The sequence below is a fragment of the Hetaerina americana genome, unplaced genomic scaffold (genome assembly GCF_022747635.1).
Source record: "Hetaerina americana unplaced genomic scaffold, ioHetAmer1.1.p SCAF_16, whole genome shotgun sequence".
NCBI classification, from domain to species: Eukaryota; Metazoa; Arthropoda; class Insecta; order Odonata; family Calopterygidae; genus Hetaerina; species Hetaerina americana.
In genome coordinates, this window is record NW_027286719.1 from 7,430,100 (window position 1) to 7,453,340 (window position 23,241).

Consider the following 23,241-nt stretch of genomic DNA (forward strand, 5'->3'; position numbering starts at 1 on the left):
ATGCATACACATACACACACACATACATATACACACATAAACATGCATACATGCATTCATACACATATAGATATAGATACACAGATATACATTCATTCAGCACAGATTTGCACATCGAAAAGAAAAAAGGATATATATATATATATATATATATATATATATATATATATATATATATATATATATATATATACAGACCAGGATCATAGGATCATAAGCAAAAGGATAGAGAGCAGGGCAAATGATTACTTAGGTGATGATCAGTTTAGGTTAAGGAAGGGGAGAGGCACGCGTGATGCCATTGCAGTAATGACATTATTAATCGAGAGGAATATAGAACACAACCAGGAGGTATTTTCCTGTTTCGTAGATTAAAAAAAATTTTTGATAGAATGAATTGGGAAAAACTAATGACTATATTGCAGAAAATAGGAATAGATTGGAGGGAAAGGAGGCTAATCCGCAACCTGTACATGTCTCAGACTGCTCAGGTGCGAGTGGGGAACAGGGAGTCCGGATGGGCAGTGTTAGGAAGAGGTGTAAGGCAGGTTGGCCATTATCACCGTTGCTGTCCAACTTGTATGCAGAGGAAATGATTAAAGAGGCACGGGAAGAACTGCTGGTAGGAATGAAAGTAGGCGGGGAATTCGTAAGATCAGGTTCGCTGATGACCAAGCTTTAGTTTGTCAGTCAGCCAAGGGATTGCAAGCATTGCTTAGTGAATTGGGAATTCAGTGCAACAGGTATGGGATGAAAATCAATATTAATAAAACAAGGGTTATGCGATTTTCTAGAAAGAAAAAGGCTAAGCTAAACATTGAAATAGGAGGGCGAAAACTAGAGCAGGTAGAACAGTGTTCGTATCTCGGAAGTGTTTTGGACCTACACGGTCAAAGTAGTGGGGACGTAAGGAGAAGAATTGCGCTAAGCAAAGAGGCTTTCACAAGGAGGAGGGAGTTGATGACAGGGCCGCTGAGTGAGGATTTTAAGAAAATACTCGTAAAAACCTTGATATCTTTGAAATGGAGCGTAGCTATGTACGGCGCGGAAACGTGGTCATTGAAGCAGGAGGATAGACGTAGACTGGAGGCTTTTGAAATGTGGGTGTGGAGAAGAATGGAGAAGGCGAAATGGACAGGGAAGAAAACAAATGAGGAAGTACTTAGTATGGTGGGTGAAGAGAGGGGTTTTTTGGGAGAAATCCTATGGAGGCAGGAAAAGTGGATGAAGGGGGTATTGACCGGCAGTGGGATGTTGAAGACTGTAATTAAGGGGAGAATGTTAGGCAAACGAGGAAAGGGAAGGAACAGGATAGGGATGTTGGATCGGATAAAGGGAGGAAGAAAGTACTCAGAGATGAAGAGGGACCTGATATAGAGTAGGATGTTATGTTTTGCTAGGGGTCACAAATTATTTAATTAGTAATTATGTCCATCCAAAAACTACCTTATCCGGTAGATCACCTAATAATAATAATACATACATACATACATGTATGCACACACATACACATACATGCATAAACATGCATATTTCATATATATATATATATATATATATATATATATATATATATATATATATATATGTATATATGTATATATATATATATATATATATATGTATATATGTATATATATATATATATATATATATATATATGTATATATGTATATATGTATATATGTATATATGTATATGTATATATGTATGTATATATATATATATATGTATATATGTATATGTATATATGTATATATATATATATATATATATATATATATATATATATATATATATATATATATACATATATATATATGTATATATATATATATACATACATACACACATACATACACACATAAACATACATACATGCATACGCATTCATAAATACATACATAATTGAGCACATATACACCCATGCATCCATGCATATACATATATAAATTAAGAATACGCCTACACATGCACACAAACTCAAATTAAATGACGGTGGAGATAAAGAACAAAAAAATAGGGAAAGTCTAAGCGAAGAATGAGGTTTGTGCGTAAGGCTAGGGGGATTTTTCATTCACCGCAACTATGTAATGCTTTCATTAATTTATCGTCGCTCACACTGGGAAATGTACAACTTAATATTTTCTTGTACACACAGAAATCAGTAATCGTTACCATAAAAGGCAAATATGTCTGTCGATCAATTCTTTCGAAAGCTTCTTAGGGTCCTATTTTCTTTAGTTATCTCATAGTTTCTTACTTTTTCTTTAGGTGGTGTCAGCCGCAGCAATTTTGTTGAAAAAATACAGTTAATGTTAATATTTGTATTTCAAAAAGAGAGATAGATGTATAATTGATTTGTACAATATTTTTTTATGCCTTGTAAATTTATGAAAGAGAGGGAGCACCATCAGTGCACACTTAGTGTAGTAACGAAAAATTAGGGATTGTTTATTTGTTTTTGAAAAGTTTTAATTAAACAGATTGGGGATGTGGAGAATTCGCATGAACTGAATTTATAGAGACTTAAAGAAAACTGCGTATTATTTTTTCTTTACTGCGTTGAAATGGAGGATATATTTTTCAGAGGTGCATTTGAGTTTCTATTCAAAAGCGGAGAAGCTCGTGAAATGTAGCATGAATGAGAAGTGTGAGCTGCGAACATCTTCATTCATCGAGCCAGGCAGGGAATGAAATTAATCTGGCAAAGCTGACTGCAGTGAGGCGAATGTGGGGCGGAAAAAATGGTGAGTGGTCTTGGGAAAGCAATGCGACCCGCGTCAGTTGTCTGCGGGCCGTCGCACTCAGTGGATCCCTGTTCGAGTGTCGCCTCACAAATTCTGGATGCCATTTTCCATGGGAACAATGATAAGCAATAAAACTGTGTTAAACTCGGGAAATAGGGTGCGGAGACTATGATTCCGGTCAAGGATGCATATGGAGATGAAGGAATGTCCGAAGTGATGATTTCCTGTTTGCACAGGATGTCGCGGGAGGGTAACGACGAGGCCGACGATGAGGAATTCCCTGGACATACATCCACAACACATGTTCAATTCTGATTGACCCCCAAGTGTCAGGATGTTCTGAATGTTCTGAAAATCACAGTGTATTGCATTGTTACAGAAGATTTAGCCATGAGGAAGGTTTGCCAAGATGTCCCCGAGGTGATGTCGGAAGACTGCCTGTGTGAAAATCTTGCCTTGGACCTCTGAAACCACTGTGAAGGTGACTCGAATTTTTTAGAATACGTCGTTACTGTTGGCGAGACGGGCCTTTCAGTGCGACCCGAATGCAATCTTTTGAGTTCCATTTTAAACCACTGGATTATTTTAAAGAGGCCGTGGTGAGGTGCCTGAACGAGATTCCCGTCGAAACCTTCCAGGAAGCGCACCAGAAACGTGGCAGACAGCGATGTGTTGATGCGCAGGGTGCCGCTTTAAAGAGTTGTGGTAATTTCTTCTTTGAACAGCATTAAAGTTTTCCCCCAATTTATTTTATTTATTTTTGGGGCCGACCATGTAAATATCAATCCTTTGACTCTTAATAATTAAATTAAATTCCTGCGACCAACATATTTTCTAACAAGCTACAATAATAGCTGCTTCACGCATTTCCGGCAGTTCTCAGTCATTGAATGCTTGTTAATTCAAGATATTATTTGGGGGCCATCGGTTTAGATTATGTTTTGGAAAATTTATTATGTTCCGCGCATCAAAAGTAAGAAAATAAATATTCAATCTCACAGAGCGTGAACCTGGCTCTGGAGGAGAGTAATTTCATTTACGAAGGAGAATAATAAAAGTTGGAATAACGATTGCTTGACAGGATATGCCAAAAATAGCTGGGTTGCAGGATGAATGAATGAATGAATAGATGAATGCCTACCGAAGGTGCTATCTTCAGCAGCGCTCAATTTGGTTTTGAACAAATCATGAAACAGTTTACTGCTTTAATGTATTTTGTCAGAAGCTATGAATTAGCGCCGACCACACGAATGAGTTCACTTATCTCAAGGAGTGTGCGTGAAATTCGTCATTATCGGGATGGATATGAGGATAAAGATATCCACTATTTATTGGCATGGAAAAAGTTTTGGAAAGTTGATATTATATGCAAATGATTCATTAATTCAAAATTGAGAAACAGAATTCCACCACTATGATTCCCAAACTTATGGTTATCCGTTTCCTATCGTCGAATTTTCTGGGCAAGATAGTTTATATAATCTAGGATGTTTTAATGGCAGGAATACTCAGAGAGAACTTAATATGTTAGTAAAATTCTCACTGTTAAAAAAAAATGATTGTGAAATTAATGCGACTCTGGGCAGGAAGCATATGATAATTTACTTCTCGAAGCCATCGAGAGAAGATCACTCACTATCTCTGCAAGTATATTTTATTTTACAGAACGTTTTCATTGTGGCTACTTGAATTTTTTTTCCGTTCAACATGACAGTAATGAAGAAATATTCATGAGCTCATGTCAAATGAAAATGTTGGGAAAACAAGGGATTGACTTCCATTTGCTTAGCTTTCCTGTTTGAAAAATAGAACAGAGATGAGCAACGGGACAGTGTGACGTGATTTGCAATCGCAAAGGCCGGGCACGCGGGCTACAATGAGGACACCCTGATCGGAGTATCGTCACAGTTCAAGTGATCAAATCATTTAGAAATATTTTAATTAATTCACTGAAAGAGAAGCTCAGGGTTGTTTTTCATTTTAGATAGTTGACGGCTCATCTTAAATCCTAAATTTGGGGACCACTTCACAGCCTATGCACTGGAGAGAATTTGGTTAGTTTTTCAACAGAAAATATGATAGTAATAACGCAAGAGTACCAGTAAATTTCAAATTTACAAAAAAATGAAAATGAATTATAATATGCGTAAAGGGATTAAGTTGAGTAACATAGCACCCGCATATGAAATTAAAATAATTATACCCAGTAGAACCAATTATTTTGAATGGAGATTAATGTATGTCAATATTGATTGATATTCTGGGGTACCAATGAACTAAGACCTTTCTGAGAGATCAGATTACGGAATAGATCAATTTCGTTCTTCAACTCCTCAAAAACATTTCCAAATTCTAAAATAGGAAATAAACATTGTCATATCGCGTTTGACATATCTTTGCCAACTAACTTTAACGCTTTTCGCACAAATGAATATAGCTCAGGTTAGGTTAAAGTCTGAAGTAAGTGTAACTGTAAATAAACCTCGGCTTATGCCTTGCACTTGCTGCACCATTCTAAGTTCTAACTAGCGATTAATGTCATTTTTTACATTAATACCGAGTGTGAATTAAAAACTCCATACAGTCTTAGGTGTTTATTAGCTATTTATAAGCCTGCGGTAATCTGGGTAGCTAAATATGAGTCACGTTGGTTGAGTGAAAAAGGTTGGTGCTAGTAGTTTTGTCATCCCAATCTCGTCCAGAGAGCCGACAATCAGTCATAAATCGGAATGAAATGTATAAGCGTTGATCGCGAGCGAGCCTCAGTTCAAACTACTTAGCCTAGAGCCCTGGGGAACTCTAGAGGGGACTCTTGAATCCTTTCGGCCTGAGAATTCTCTGAGACGTGGGCCAGCGTTCCGCAACACCGGGGTCATAAGGCTCCCAAACGAGCAAATAATGGAATCAGAACTCGTGAGTATAATCGATCCCTGAGGAAATCTCCGACGAAGATTCGAAAGCTTCACTCGAATGAGAATCTTTGACTGGGGAATTTTGGCACGATTGCACCAGTGGAACATTTTTACGCAAATGAGGTTGAAGTTTGAGAAAAAATTTTCCCAGTATCCAGGATGCCGTTTTGTTCGTGCCTTTTCAAATTGACTTCAGCTGTGCATCTTCAGTTTTTCGTTAAAATGTTCATGTAAAATCGTAAGAAAATGATTTACATTTAATATTAAACCTAAATACAGAATTAAAAGCTTCTAAAATCTTCTTCTTCTCTCTGCATGCAATCATTTTTTATCTTTAATTACGTGGGTTCAAATTTATTCACTCTTACCAATACACATCTCTCTAAAGCTATATTATAGTTATTTAGTTATTCAAAAACAATTATGGCGTATGGGTTCGTGTGGCATCCGTCATCATGCCACGCGGCATTCGGTGAACTTTGCAGCTTAGACTCAGGTTAATAGTGATATTTACATAATTATTCCAATTAAATAACTTATTTATAAGCACGGACGGATCAATTCATTTTCTAAAAGGACCTCATTATTAAAATAATTGAATAATGATAATGTGATTCTGGCGCCCCTCTCCCCAAAATTCATCCTACACAATTTAGACTTCCAGAGTATTCAAAATCCCGGAGATATTCCCACAAGTCCTTTCACGAGGCTGCAAGAGAGCGCGATTAGTTTCATTTTTCAGCACCCATTTTGTTCGATAAACAATACTGCGGGATTGACAGTAACAGCGAAAGATTGGCGTTAATTGGTACACCTTTAGTGAAATTAAAAATACAAAGTAACTTTCCACTGTTCTTTATTAGCGTACGACCGGTTTCAACGCTCAAGCGTCATCATCAGGTCGTACGCTAATAAAGAACAGTGGAAAGTTACTTTGTATTTTTAATTTCATTAACATGAATTTCCACAAGGTTGAGCCAGAAACAATTGAGTACACCTTTAGTTCAATCAAGGTCATCCATCTCCGTCTTTGGTCATGTTGTATTCCAACAGTGGTTCATCGTCATCCAACAAGTCCCCTTGTCGTGCGCCGCGGCTGCCCGACACCGTGTCCCCAGGCAGGGGGGACTTTTATTTCGACTGGACTGATACGTTTGCCGGCGTCGAGACGCGTGAACGGTGCTCAATGGAATTACGTCGGGGGTAAGGGTGAGCAGGAGAGAGGGACATGGCCTCTCTTTCCCAACTGCAAATGCCTGTTTTCTCCCTGTCAATTTCCATCCGAAAAAGCTCCACTCCCTCAAAACGAGTTGTAGTTCAAATAATTCTATCACACCTGGTAGACTCATCGTAATTCAGTAAGCAAGTAACTGATATTAATAATTAGTGAGAAATATCCGGACGAGTTTTGAAATTCACCTCTAAAAGTAGTTGAATAAAACATTTATCAGAGATACCATTCTATATGCATCGTCATAGTATCAATTTTTACAATGCTTATAATAAAACGCTTCTAAGCAGCATCTCAGCTCAATGCCTAGCATTGCGAATAATGATTATGAGCGGCAAATTTGTTGTTACTATTCCACGGTTGAGTTCGGTAGAGTTGATGCTGCAGTTCCTTTTCTATCTATTTTTATACTAATTTATTTTCCTTCCGAGTATTAATTTTTATGTCAATACTCACATTTTTAAATAAATACCATTTTACATATATATATATATATATATATATATATATATATATATATATATATATATATATATATATATATATATATATGTGTGTGTGTGTGTGTGTGTGTGTGTGTGTGTGTGTGTGTGTGTGTGTGTATCTTGAAAGAAAATTTCACGTATATTGAAGTGATAGGAACACAAAAGATTTATATATAACCATAATCAACAGTAATCAACCCAAAAGTCGGTTTGGTAGGTGATGGTAGAGTTCACCCAGTACTAAGCCCGACGGCGTGTGAAATTCACACACCAGGTTAGGGGGGCCAGTTCCTTTCCCTGTGTCGGTTATGGTTTCCCAGGAAGATCTGTTACCGGAATAATCCCATAGCTTGGTTGGAGCTGCAAGTGCCCAGACTAGCCCGGGGATTGAACCCGGGACCCTCCGGTCAGTAGTCTACCTCTACCTCTGGACTACCGTGACCGATATTTATATGCATATATACATTGTATTTATGTAACAATTCGGAGTCTTACTGCAAAATACGTTAATTCATTATTCGCTAATTGTTGCTTCGGCGAAAAATATTTTTAAATATTTTGTGTAATTGTGTATATGTAAAAATGCCGTGGTTGGGCTTAATCACTTCGAATCTTTAAGTTATAATTACTTCCACTAGTAATCATAGTTCGGGGAAAATGAGCGCACTACCGTTCTCCGCAAAATGCAGTCGGTGGAATCAGGAATTATGCTGCTACCACTTACTTATTTCTTCTTCATAACTCCTGTGCTGGTGTCGATGTTTCTTTATCATGTCAGGGTTTTCATTATTTCATACTGTCGCTAATCAAGAAAAAAATACCTATTTTAATAATTAATGAAGAAAGTCTCTCATACTCTTTCCACGCCTCTCATTCTTTTGCAGTATTGCATCGGAGCAAAAACAATTTGGTTAAAAATAACAAAAGTATTGACCGAAAGACAAAGCATTTTTTTTTACCCCGTGGACTACGGTTTGTGCCCAAAAAGATCTGTAGCCATTATAGGGTGAAAAAAATATGCATATTTCCTACATAATTTTGATCGAGTATAAAAGCAAAGAAATTATGGTATAAACGAAGTACAGCAAAAAAAGCAATTACTGAGAATAACTAAATGGACATAAATGATGGATGTATAAACAAAAATCTGCCAGTGTTTAAATGAAGAGATATCTCATTAATACACAAACAAGGATTACTGGGAGCCCCTTGAAGTACGAAGGAATTATAATTTAAGGAATTATAATGTCCCACGCTACTTAGATAGATCAGACCACAAAGATAAAAAAGGGAGATAGATTCCAGTAGAGATAGATACAAATACTCATTCTTTCCTCGAACAATCGGAAATCATGATAATAAAAAACCGAAGCCCCTTAGGAAATATTGAAAACATTGAATTTATAAGTCGGGGAAAAATTTAGGCATTGCAAGGATATGAAGTGTAGATGCATGTTAGTGGGTGGTTTGAGTGTTTCCATATGTGTGGGGTGTATGTGTTCTTTCATGAGTGTATGCCATGTTTTGTTTGCGGATGGTATAAAATTATGGCTTTTGCATGCGGTTCTTTTTTTTCTTAATTACGGGTGGTGTCTTAAGACCCCCAGGCGTGCACCCTTGCGGCGGCTTGCTGGGTGTTAAGCAGATGTAGATGTAGATGAAAGGTAAAAGTACATACGCTGTATATTTCGCCAAATAATGAACTTCTGAGTCCTTTGCTTAGGGACCCCTACCAGGATTTAAAAGAAAATAAAGTTTGAATTGTATACCAAAATTAAAAGGAAATACTTAGCGTTGGGTTAGTCATGGATATTCATTTATACTTGGATGGGTGCAAGAAACCAATCCTAGGATACATAACTACTGAACACACGTAAATTAGGGTAATTTAGTTTCATTAGGGTTGAAATAAGGGGGAAGAGTACAGAGGAGTACATGACGGCAGAATTGAAATTCTTCCTCTAGTAAGAAGTTAGCCTACCCTAAGCGCCAAAGGGTCGAAAGCTTGGGCCGAAAACCGTTGCTCAGACATCAGAAGTTTGAAAATTCTCCAGCACCAACCCCTGAACGTAGTGAACGTCAATTCAAACGAACTGCTAAATTATACTGTCAAAAATGCCGACTATATTCAGATAAATAATCCTGAATGTTCAGAGTCGTTAGGTTTCCTTGGCCATCCCGTCCCGAGCGTATCTTCTAAGGCGGTCGGCTGTCTGCGCGAATGAGCGAATGCCCGCGGTGAATGGGATGGCGTGGGCGGTCACACCGAAAGCCCAGTTTTGCCCGCCGCCCGCAAGTAATTTAGCAGTGCGCAAATAAGGGCGTCACAGAGAAGGGGAGGGGAGAGAAAAAAAAGAGGCGGAAGGGGTGAGGGACGGAGAAGGCTTCCGCAATCAAATGCCGCGGCGAGCTCGGCGGAAACTCGGTAACAACGTCATTCGAAGGGAAACGTGGATGAGGGGAGAGGGAGATTGTGGGATTCGTTTGAGTGCCGCCACACTTGAGTGGGACACGGCGCTCGTCGCTTTTTGCGCTCCGGCGTCAGAAAAGCCGACCATTCCGACCTCGGTTAATATTAACGGCTCCACTAATGGAGGACCCGCGAAGAGGGAGGGCCCGGAGGCAAAACGGCACGAGTGCGCCGAGGTTGGGAACTCGGGAATATTCAAACTCCAGCTCGAGTAGTTCGTGACGTTGCTTTGTGTCGCGTCATTAAAGAACTGAATGCGTGGCGTGACGTGAGGATGCCGGGGGCGGCGGAGGGAGATGACTGAGGACGATTCCATTGCCGCAATTTTTTCAGGAAGAGAAATTAAGCGCGGAGTGTTTCTCTGGATACTACTAGTGACCGCTCGAAGTTGCTACTGCGATGACCCCACGATCAGGCATGTCCAATGGGATGAAGGAATATTTAATGGCTGAAAAAAATGTTGTAAGTATTTAATAAATGTTGTAAGTGGACCCACGCGGGGCAATTAATGATACCATCACTGTGCATCAATGCCCACGCGATGCCCTCTCCAAAACTGACCATTACAAAGCATTATTATTTCGCTTCATTTTGTGTCGATGGGCCATGGCCATTCGTTCATTGAGAGTAATTACTACTCCGGGATTACATTTAAAAAAGTAATGAAGTCAGATGGATGCAGGTATGTGGAATTGCATCCTTCTCATAGGCCAAATCACAATTGATACTCATTTTAACAGAAAAGTAAACGAGCAACATAAAATACCCTGCAGGTGCTTTACAGACAATTTTGGAAGCTTTATCGGCATCATTGGTTTTTATCATTCTAATGTCATTATCAGAGACTAAACAATATTGTAAAATAACTTTGAGATCTCCCAATATTAATGATGGTGACTATACGCTAACATTGAAAATCCCAAATCAATAAAATTTTTTAAATATTTTTTGTGCATTAGCATTTTAAAAAAAGAAATCTATTTTAATAAAAATTCAGGTTCAAATGCATTTAATATTTTTACATAAATATTAAGATTTGTCAAAACATTATGATCAAATTTTCAGTACTGACTTGAGGTTTGTCATTACTTCTGACATTTATTTGGTAATGCATTATTCCTGTTGCAATTTTTTCATATCCTTGGGAAAAATGTTTCCGAATTCTTAAAGTGCTCACGCAGCAATGTCATAATTTGCTTGGTAACGTATTGGGTTGACTTTGAAATTAAGTTATGGGCTAAACAGGGGGCTTGATAATTACCATTTCGTAGCATGATAATGACGCAACCCCTCTCTGAGTCGTGGTATTCTCTAAGCAAAACACCCCATTGGGTCCAGAGTCCAATGGGAATGGAGACTGTTTGTCATTGTACTCTCAGCAGGGGGCGTGAGAAGCCAGATGTGATAGCCAAAGGACTGCAGTGTCGCGTGAGCCATAAATGCGTTGTCGTGGGGGTCGAAGGGGCGGGCGGGGTTTTGTGTCTCCTCCCTCATATCGTTGAGATCGAACGATGCCGGCACATTTCCCACGGTTACCCAGAAGAGGACATACTACCCCGCTAGTGAGGATCCGATGATCGAAGTCACCTTTAGCAGTATAGGATATAGAATTGGGAACCAATATCCGGAAATCAATATTATATTCAAGACTTGATTCTGAGCGAGAAAGTTTCCCAGCAATGTGGACAAAATGGATGGAAAAAGTTTCTTATCGCAGTTGTTAATTATAGTTTTGATGGCACTCGGTAAGAGTGTCATCCCAGTCATCTCAAAAAAGTGAGAATAAATTGATTCCCCTCATTTTGTGACCTTTTACTAACTTACCTGTATTACGATACCTGCAATCAATACTCAATAAAATAATATAATAATGGTGAACATTTATCCATACCGTTATTGCCACAGTCATTTGCGTCAAAGTTTCTCTTAATTTGAGCTGTGATTTGAATTACTCCTAGTCTAAGAGAGGAAAGATCACAACTCTATGAAAAGTGGTACCGGAGAAGGTATTTAGTATCGGCGTCGCAGTGCCCGATTCATTGTCATTTTACCAATACGAGCATTCTTCCTTTGTGCACAGTAATTGCCAAGGTAGGAATTACACTCAGCTCATATTGCACGTTGCCATTTGTCAAAGACATATTTGGAGACACATTAAGTAATTTTAACGGAATTCAATGTTTGTTAGCCCTGATGTAAGTGTAGTTTCACTTCTAATTACTTATTTCCCTTAGTCGACCCACTCCTCATTTACCTAATGAGTGAGGAAATTAGTAGGTTTCTTTCTCTTTGAATATTTCATTTACCTAGTGTCATTCCAGGAAAATATATAATATTCCATACCTTCGGGTAAAATTTTCTATTTCCCCAAGAATATTTTCATGTATGTTTTGTCTAAATAATCCATAATTAGTGGGTTCCCATGACATTGTGTCCCTGTGATGGCTTTTCAGATGCCGTCATTTATTTTCTTGTCATCCTATTTTTCGAAAATGAGCACAGCATAATTTAACTGCTTAGTAATAACAATAATGCCTTCAGTCTGCAATGGAAAAGATCGTTAAATTCATCAAACTTTGATTCTATTTTACATGGTAATTTCATAAGAGCTTCCTTGAGAATCGTAAAAAACGGCAATGGAACACTTGCTTCGTTGCACCGAAGAAACGTCACTCGTACGAAAGATTATTCGCGTTCACATAGCCACAAACTTGCCACTTGCTTTTTATGTAATATTTCTGTAAGTTATTACATAAGTTATTTTTTCTTCGCATTATTTAAATAGTATTGTTTTACAAACGTTTTTGTGAATATTTTTATTGACATTTTAGAACTGTTGAGTAGGTAAATTTCCAGAAGCTATTGAATGTTTTAATGTTATAAGTGTTATCGGGAAATCCAATTTTTATAATTTGATCACGAGAGTTGTTCAGAAAGCAACCTCCGTTTGCGGGTAGCGAGAGGGGAAATGGCGGGAGCGGAATGTTTGCTGTATTGACGCACGCACACACACACACGCACTCACACACGCACGCACAAACGCACGCCCGCACGCACACACCGGGGCAGTACTCCTCGATTTGCAGTGTTCGGTGGAAGGCCGTGCCGCTTGTCGTTTGTTTACAGTAGCGAGTCAAAATGAACAATACAATTGGAAATCCCACCAAATTAAAAATCCGTTTGGTGATAAGGTTTGCACTGGCGATCAACTTCGAAGCTGCCGACGATCATCCCACGGGAATTCGCTCTCCGTTTTGGACCAAATGGATGAGTGACACGAGTCGAGTGCGTCAGTGTTGTCGCTCGTTTCCGAGTGAACACAAATGTCCATGATGATGACGGAATTTGCCGCCCGTCTTGGGTGAACAATTAACTTCTCCAGAAATTTGACGAGAAGTTCGTGAAAACCGGTGTTTTGCGATATCTGGAATATTTAGAAAGTTGCCCACAGATTCCTGCGACTCTGTTACATGGACACGCGACTGAAAAGTTGGGCTAGTACATGTTTTGTGCCTGTCTCGACGAGGAACTTCAAGATGCCGACATCGGTTGGCTGCGATTTCAGACGGCACAATTTTATGCTGAAGGAAGTAGAAAACTAGTTAAGAGATATGACGAATGTTTAAATCTGTCCGGCGAATATGCATGGAAACAGTAGGTACATGTAGTTTTTAGATGAAAATGATAACTTTTCTGAATCTATGCCAGTGTATTTTTTATACCATAACGGAGGTTACTTTCTGGACAGCCCAGGTATATGTTGAGTTTTAAAGAATAAATTTTCTGACTGCAGTGGCATTTGAAGGACGAATACAGTGGTTTATGCAATTAATTAATGTTATAACTACGCTAATAATAAGCCTAAAAGTTTAATTTCAGCAATAAGTAGCTCGAAAACTCGAACTCTACTAACTCGTAGCTCGAACTTTTCCTACTTTTTAAAGCCATATTTATTATATTAATTAATTCCAATAAGAACATTAAAATGGATATCTTAAATAGACATATAATATTTTATTTCTTAATTGAAATGATAATTATTTTAATATAAAAATAGTAATGGTTGGCTAGGTAAAGGATTTTGTTAAACATCAAAAGAAACAAATACCCCGGTGTTATTAGTATATCATTCTGAAGAGAAATTTCCACGAAAGATTCTATGGCTTTCATTGCGAAGATAATTTTGCAGAAGGTCATGGTGGACCTCATAGATCTCTCTACTTCTTTGCAGATAGTGACAGCGAGAACGAAGGTGGCCAAGGGAATGTTACGAGAGTGGTAATGCGCCCACCAGGCCATAGTGGAAAAGCGAAGAGGGGTCACCTCTGCTTTGATGCATCCTTTGAGACAGGTAAAGTGCTATGCAAAATTTATAAGTACTATTAAATACGCGATGAGAAGGAATTTATAATTGAAGGTCTATAGATGCGAACTTACATTACGTCCTATTAAGGACTGAAAAGGATTGCTAAATTAATCTTAATGCATACTCAATCACCTCAATCTTTGTATTTGCTCAATTGGCGTAAGCTCCTAGATACTAATCCAAAAATTAGCGGCACTCAACTCAATTGTCCACCATTTCACTAGTATACCCTAGTCCCCACCAAATACCCAAAAATAATTACTCCAAATAATAAAAATGAGAGCTGAAAATAATAGTTTATGCTCCCAATTAGTTGATAAATTGCATCAGAAAAAATGAGGAAGGATGGCGGACACATCCATTTTCAACGTCATCCCCGAGAGAGACACGTTGAAACGGAAAATAATTCTCTTTCTCGGGAGTGTATCTCGTAAAGTGACCAGAACCTTTCCAGAGAACAGAATAAAACCAGCCCTCCATAATTTGCCGGCCTCGGTGGCGGCGGGGTAACGTCCTCGCCTACCAACTTAAAGGTCGCGGGTTCGATTCCCGCCTAGGTGGATTTCCCTCCATCTAGGGCTTGGTTGTATGTGATTGTCTTCAATATAATGTCTGTAATGTAGGGTTAGGTGGAATAAGAGACTATTAGTCTCAACTTCGCCCAATTAAGTCGATATATAAATAATATAGGCAACCTAAGGATCCCTTTGTGTAATAGCAAGGTCAAAATCCCCATCATGGACAAGAGTGGAGTGTATAAATTGCGTTGTGAGTGCTCTGTCTGCTCTTTACATTGGACACACCGGAAGGAAATTCCGTGAACGTGTGGAAGAACATTACGCCTGCGTCAAAACCGGAACTCCTTCTTCTCATTTTTCCAAGCACCCAATGGACAATAACCACACAAGTGGCTTTGTTCCTGAGATTTCACATTTGGAGAAGAAAGGTTTAGGATTGGATGCCTCGGAACGTTTGGCAAGAGCAGTCATTATGAGGGTATATTGGTTAATTTGACCTGATGTAGTATTCCTCCCGCTCCCCCCTCCTGGACCTCCCCCTGCTCCTCCCCCCCCCGACGCCATACCCAACCGCCCTCTCCCCCTCCCCCATACACACTCACACGCACACCAGTTTCCCTCCTCTTCCCCCTCCTCCCGCTCCACCTCCCCCCCTCCTCTTCTCTCTCTACTAAAGAAAGCTGTGTGTCCTCTGTACATCATCTCATGATGACTTCGGAAGTCGACATTTAGGTCCTGCATCATAAAATATATAAGTGGGAGAACTAAGTATTTTCTTTTCCGATATTGTTCCCTGATAATTTAATTGCAGCATACGCACATTTCTATTCACAATGATGACATGGTGTTATGCAACTAAGAAAAATTTCATGATTATAGGCGTAGCATGAGATACAAAGTTCTCACTATTATTCTTAAATATTTCCGTGGCAATTTAAAATTCGCCGAACTAAGAGAGATATAACGACAAAGATAATGAGATCTGAAATAGAGAGAGCATGTCAACTTTTAAAGACAAAGCATTAGCGTTTATCATCGACGAAATATCCCCTCTGCCCTCTTTAAGTACGCCAAATTTCTCCGTCACGGCCTCCTTCATAGTTGAGAAAAATTTTATTCCTCCACGTCAATATTTCTCTTTAGAATTAATTACACTATGTATATGCCCACATAAAACTTATTTTTCAACGAAAACTGCCTCCACTAGCAGTATTCCATTGACTAAAACCGTACATTTTTCTCCACGCACTTCCGTCGAATTTAATCAATTATCGATTATCGAAACTAGAGCGGCATTATTTTTTCATAGTTTGCTCCTATTTTTTTTCTAAATGATGAATACTCAAATAACTTTCCGGGCGAAAATATATCATCCTCCAGCACGACAAAACCGATGAAAAACTCTCCTGGATTCCTTTCCATCTCCTCTACTCCTTTCCAAGGCATAGCGCCTTGAAACTTTATCCTAAAATAAGTTTTCCCTCTCACTCATGACAAACACGATAAGCAGAAAACATATAAATATCCGTCCGTCTCATCAATATGACCTTCCAATCTATCAGGTATCTTTAATATAACTCTTATTCTAGCTAATTCTTCCGCAACCTTACCTTCCAGAAGGAATCCGGGAAATTGAGCCAGTTGCAAAAATCTCCCATCATGACCAACCACAGCCTACCATTTGCTCCTCCAGCATTGGGATGCCTCCCTACAAGAAGACTCCCTCCCTCTTACTCCACCAACCTACACTCAACACACGACACCTCGCTCCCATCCCCTCCCCAGTCCCTCATTACCCTTAATCTCATACGCCCCGAACGAACTATATTTTGTGCAAATTATCTTGATATCCCGGTCCAACATAGAATGGCTTATTACACTCAACTTTTATATCGTATTTTAGGGTAAATTAAATTCATTACATTGGAAATTTAGAGAATTCGTTTAACTTGAATTTCAAAACAAAGTAAAATCGATATGATGCTTAAACATGCGGAATAGATCTATCTATAAAACTCTGCAACTCTTGTCTCTTTAAAAGGAAAGTTTTCTATGATTTACTTTGCATTATGGAATTTGAAAATTTGTACTTTTCAGATGAGCACTAAAAATTAGAATTAATTTTATGTCTGCTAACTTCCAGAAATCAGCCATAACCCTAAATATCTGTCCCTCAAACAATCTGGAATGGGCATACTGCTCCTGAAATGAAATATCTTATTCATAATGTGTCTCATTGTCATTGAAAAATAATATTTCTATCCATCATCTAGGGATCCCAACCGGAGTGTTGGTTTAATCGGTGAGGGTAGAGGTGACATACTTGTATCTCTCCTCGGCATGTGACATTCACTCAGGGCGATGGGCGGTTGGTACGTGAATCTGAAGATGTCCATGAGTGTCTACCGGAACCGAACTTGGACCATGCGCTCGGTAGCTCAGTGTCTTACACACTGACATATAATGTCAACTTTTATTCATTATTATTATCAAATAAAATGCAATAAATAAGCCGTTCAGTTTCCGAGCATAACTATTAATAATATGCATTATAAGGAAAATGTCTCCAATTGAATAAAACTGCTTATTTTTGCTAAAAGAAACTTCAAGAGATGAGGTAAAACATTGTGTAGTTTACATGATCGAATAAAGATTTACCAGCGGAAATGATGGTTATATTTCTCCGCCACGGACACACAAGTTTGGCCTATGGGGGAGAGCGTCAGCTGAAAAGCAAATATCCGAAATAACGAAGCATCATTATGATTTATGGAAAGCTGTAAGTGCCTAAATTAGAACCAAATCGCACTTTTATTTCTCGAGAGTCCATTTATCAATTTGTGTTTTATTACGATAAATGAATCCGTGGGCCAGAGATGTACAGATGGACAGAGATGCTTTCCGAAGAAAAAAATTGAAAATAATACGTGGATGTGATCGCTAGAAGAGAAATATGTTTGGGGCAGCGTTATTTTTGTTAGCGCACCAGGCAAGTAAGGTCCAGGTAAATATCATTGCTTAATATCATTTTTGTTGTACAACAGAGGAAGAATTTCTCGCGGTGTGCTCCTGAAAATAGTAAATGGGAACGAGACGGGATATTATTTTGGATGGTTTTTCAATGAATAAAATGGGCCATATAAAAATTTTGCGTGAGGAATAGGAATGATATACCGGCATTTTTAAAGAATATTATTTCTTATAAATATTGAGCACAGTAAGCGCAAAAATAGATAAGGGAAAATAAAACGAAAAACGTTAGGCGTGTATACATAAACCAACAGAGTATGTATTCCTTTGATGAAATTCTTGTTGTGGCTACCCTTGCGAAAAAGTTGGCAGAGACCACCTAAATTTATAAACAAGTGGGACTTGTTAGATATTTCCTGTCATTCAATGTGTTTAGTGATCAACTTCATTGTAACGACAACTTTCAATGTTTTATGCCAGTTAGATATGTTTAGAGGATAGAATTCCTTATTATAACATATTAACAGGAGACAATGTTTCCATTTCGGTGGACTTGTGAAAGGATCGAAGTAGGCCGAAAGAGGCCCTGGCGGTGGGGGAGGAGGGGTTTCTCCCCCTGAAGAGAACCACTGAGTGCCGAATGGGAAGATGCTCCTTGGACCCACAATGCACGAAGACATCATGGCATCAATTGAAGGCGGCATACGCAGGGGCATCACTGCGGCGGCATTGATTTGCAGAATTGATGCATTCGTCAAAATAAAACTATCGCTTGTCGGCGTGATTGGGGACTGAGGGAAATTTAATGGTGAATCGTAATGAAAAAAGTGAAATGTGGAATCTACATCTACTACATTTACATTAATAACCTGTGAGCGACAAAAACGATGTGTGGCAGGGGAGGAATAGCTGGAAGATACGGTCGAGAGTATGCGGAGGTAGGAGTGGAAATGATTAGACAGGATACATTCAGCTCTATTCCACAGAGTCAGTGTACATTTTCGTGTATCGGTGGGCTTGAGAGAATGAGAGACGGGTGGTTATGAAGGTTCCAATCAGCTTGAAGAATTTTAGGCAGGAGCTATGTTCGTGATTGGTAACGGACGGATATATTTGGAGCTTGTTTTGTTGGCGGTAGTAATGAAATTGGGGAATCTTTTAGGAAGATAAGTTTGGAAAAAGTTGTTTCGGAATAGTTTTGCGAGACCGAGTGACTAGGGAAGAGTTGGTGCTGTAGGGTGAGTGGCTAACGTTTTTTGGGAAGGTTTGGATATGTATGAATTGATAAAGATATTTTTTGCTCAGGAAGGTCTGAGTATCCAAGGTTTATGATAGAAAAGCAAAAACTTGAAAGAAACTAGTGGTGCTGTCATCATGATTCTCGCAAATTCGAATACCACGGGTGGAAATTGCCCAGCGGAAAAAGTTGTTGTAAACTCCTGACCGCTGCTAATGCATGAATTTTTTGTTGAATGTTTGTTTTTATGTGAAAATTGGTGTGAAAGTTTTGATTTATTAGAGATAGGCAGACTTTTTTGTGAGCAAGAGGTATACGGCGTTGGATACTGAGTAGGAAATGGAGCTGTTCAGAAAATCAATGCTGCATGGTCAGAATGGAACTATTTTTTTCGATATTAGACCGTTTCGATAAAAGTTTTACCAAAAAATTTAATTCTCAAAGCATATGAATTTAATTATTTTTGATAGTTTTGGATCGTTTCGGCGCATTTTTTTTCAATTTCTTGGAGCGACTGCATAGGTACTTAGGAACAACTCAGTTTATACGCTGTGCCGTTATCATTTGTCTAGCCATATGTATTGGTTATAATTTTGTGATAAAACATAATTATCGGGTTTGAATGAATGTAGGAAGTGATACCATGTGAGATTATTTATATATAAGCACAATCAATCTGTTATTTTTGCACCTTTCCTTTACAATCTAGTTGAAATTACGATGTTTTGCCCTTTTTGTAATACAACTCGGACTTATTTGTTTGTCTTTCAACCAGTGTTAATTTTTTGTAGATATTATGAGTTGATTTCCTTTACAGCCTTTCTTGTTACCATTTTGAAAGAAACATTTTTATTTTCGGCTAATTTTTATTTAAATTTATGCCAATTCAACGGAATTATTATCATTTTTTTCATTAGGGACAAAGTAGAAATAATTTATGGTTTCTTGAAAAGCTACATTGATTAATTATTGAAAGACAAATCTTTATAAGAATTATTTTATGCTATAGCTTATCAGTCTAAAAATAAATCATGAATATATGCATTCATTCAAGCAGAAATAGATCTTATGACTTGCCAGGCCGATGCTCTAACCACTGCTATTTGCTTTATTTTTCTGAATTGAGGGCCGCCGGCAAGTCGAAAGATCCGGTGTACAAGTCCCGGTCAAAGAAATATTTTTACCCATGCGATTTGCTCGATTCCGCCTTCCCCACCTCTTCTATGTACATCCTTTATATATTATTTATTATCAGGTAATCCGGTTAAGGTAGGGTTTTGGATGGACCCAGCTCCTAAATAAATATTTTTGACTCCTAGCAAAACACAACAGCCAGATTCCTACTCTACATCAGACCCTTCTTCATCTCTGAGAACCTTCTTCTTCCCTTCATCCCGTCCAACATCCCTATCCTGTGCCTTCCCTTTCCTCGTTTGCCTAACATTCTCCCCTCTATCACAGTCTTAAACATCCCACTGGCGGTCAACACCCCCTTCATCCACTTTTCCTGCCTCCATAGGATTGCTCCCAACAAACCCCTCTCTTCGCCCACCATACCAAGTACTTCCTCATTTGTTTTCTCCTCTGTCCATTTCACCTTCTCCATTCTTCTCCACGCCCACATTTCAAAAGCCTCCAGTGTACGTCTATCCTCCTGCTTCAATGACCACGTTTCCGCGCCGTACATAGCTACGCTCCATATCAAAGTTTTTAACAGTCTTTTCTTAAATTTTAATTCTTTTTCTTAAATTCTTCCTTTATATATATATATATTATATATATATATATATATATATATATATATATATATCTATATATATATATATATATATATATATATATATATATATATATATATATATATATATATATATCTATATATATATATATATATATATATATATATATATATATATATATATATATATATATCTACATACCATAAAATATTATACCATAACCATAAACACAGTAATACAGTAAGCAACAAACAATATAGAAACATAAAAAGATCACTCACACGTTATTTCTTCATCATTTCGACGGAATTCTGCTCCTTCTTCATCGGAAGATGTAGAAGTAATGACTGCTGGAATGGTAGGGGTGAGGGGTGCGAGAGAAAGGGAAGGGGGCCAGGGGAAGGGGAGAACGGGAGGCGGTGGAGAGGTGATAGGAATGGTTGGGGAGAGGAAAGGGAGAGGAAGGGAGGCTAGAGGGGAGTGGAGATAGGGAAGGAGAGAGAGGGAGGAGGTGGAATTGACACGAAATCGGAAAAGAAAATAATCTGCTCACCGCAAATATTGCAACATCTGAGAACCAGGTTTCAACTGACAAAGCCGTGATCAAGACCCTCCAAGTCGAAACAAAGGCCATGCACCCCAAGACTAATGCGGAAAACAAAGTATTCAACTTTCGAATATGCATCACTTCCACAAAGTAACAATTTTAGGCCATTCCCATCAGTGAACGACATTGAGGCCCGGATGCTGATAGTCCATTCAGAGCCAAATGAATCTTCCTCGATGACAAGGAGTGGGTATGGCTCTGGGGATGTGAGGGGATTTTGAAAGCGGCTTGGTGGATTTGAGGAAATCTGCTAGGTGGGCGGGCCTAGGTTTGAAGGTGACAAAGGGGCATTTGGGAAGAATGTTGGAGGAAGTGTTGTGATTTTTGAGGATGGGTAATAGGTCTTTGAGGATGAATTTGAGGGACTGAATGCCTGGGAAGTAATTAGCACAGATTGAGAGAGGGTAGGAGCCTGTGGTTGAAGCAGGTTTGGGGGTGTAGGAATGTTTGAGTATTTTTTTATGGAGGAGAGAGTCAGGGTATCCTCGTTGGAGGAGGGAGTGGTGAAGGTTGTTGAGGTATTTGTTAAGGGATTCGGGATGGTTGCAAATACGGTGACCGCGGATAGAGAGGGTGTAAGGGAGGGACCGCTTAGTATGGGAGGGGTGGCAAGAGTTATAATGAAGATACTACCTTGATCAAAAATTTCCCGGAACTTATTCAGAAATTTAAAAATACAAGTTTATTCATCTAAATCTATATTGTCCCCTTCAAAGTAATCCCCATCGACTGCAACACACTTATGCCAGCGCTTGATCCAATCCTCGAAACATTTTTTATATTCGGTTTTCGGTATGTCCATCAGTGCTTCCTGCGATTTTTCCATTACTTCCTCTCGGCTGCTAAAACGCGTTCCCCGTAATGGTTTTTTAACTCGATTGAACAGAAAGAAGTCACAGGGAGCCAAATCAGGTGAATTCGGTGGCTGTTGGATGGTATTTGTTGCATTTTTCGTCAAAAAATTACGAATAATGATAGCACTGTGCGACGGTGCGTTATCATGGTGCAAAATCCACGAGTTTTCTGCCCACATTTCTGGTCTCTTTCGGCGAATTGCTTCACGCAAACGTCTCATAACGCCCAAATAATACTCTTTGTTTACTGTCTGGCCTTCTGGCAAAAATTCATGATGCACTACACCGTTGTAATCCATGAAAACCGTCAGCATTGCCTTCTTTTTTGACTGAAAACGACGTGGTTTTTTTGGTCTCGGCTCATTTGGTGAACGCCATTCACTTGCCTGATGTCTGGATTGCGTGTCGTACTCATAAACCCACGTCTCGTCTCCAGTAATGATCCTTTTGATGAATGTGGGATCGGATTCAGCCTCGCAAATCATGTCTTTTTCGACGTCAACACGGTCTCTTTTTTGCATGAAATTGAGGTCTTTTGGCACCTGCTACTTGCTGCTGCTACACGACGGAAACCCAAATCATTAACCACAATGTCTTGGGCGGATCCATAGGCAATGTTCAAGTCCTCCGCTATTTCTCTGATGGTTAATTTGCGGTTATTGACCAACATTTCTTTTACTTTATCAATTTTTTCACCGACTTTCGATGTCGATGGTCTGCCACTGCGTTCATCATCTTCGATTGACTCACGACCACTTCTGAACCGCTCGTGCCACTGGTAAACGACCGTTTTTTTTAGAGAATCGTTGCCGAAACACTTTTCCAACATTTCCAACGTCCGTGCGCCACTAAATCCGTTTTTTACGCAAAATTTAATACAAGTTCGTTGTTGCAAATTTAAATCCATTTCTGCAATTGTAAAAAATCGCCAACACACACAGAGATAGATGTACTCTTGGCTACGTAACTTTTGCAAATGTCAAGTTATGACACTAAGATTTAAAGGGAATATCAACAACAGATGTACCAATTTAACAAAAAAAACAGAACTCAAATCGCAACGATGGGAGCGCCACACGGTGGTTATTCCGGGAACTTTTTG

The 23,241-nt window shown here is 38.8% G+C and overlaps 1 protein-coding gene across 1 annotated transcript in view; it reads left to right on the top strand.

The window, feature by feature from the left end:
- LOC139687065 (cytosolic carboxypeptidase 6) overlaps positions 1-23,241 on the top strand; it is a 1,035,710-nt gene that overhangs the window by 343,226 nt on the left and 669,243 nt on the right. Inside the window, exon 2 of the mRNA XM_071584170.1 lies at positions 14,080-14,199. Within this exon, the coding sequence (XP_071440271.1) occupies positions 14,080-14,199 (120 nt within the window). The remainder of the gene's footprint in view (positions 1-14,079; positions 14,200-23,241) is intronic.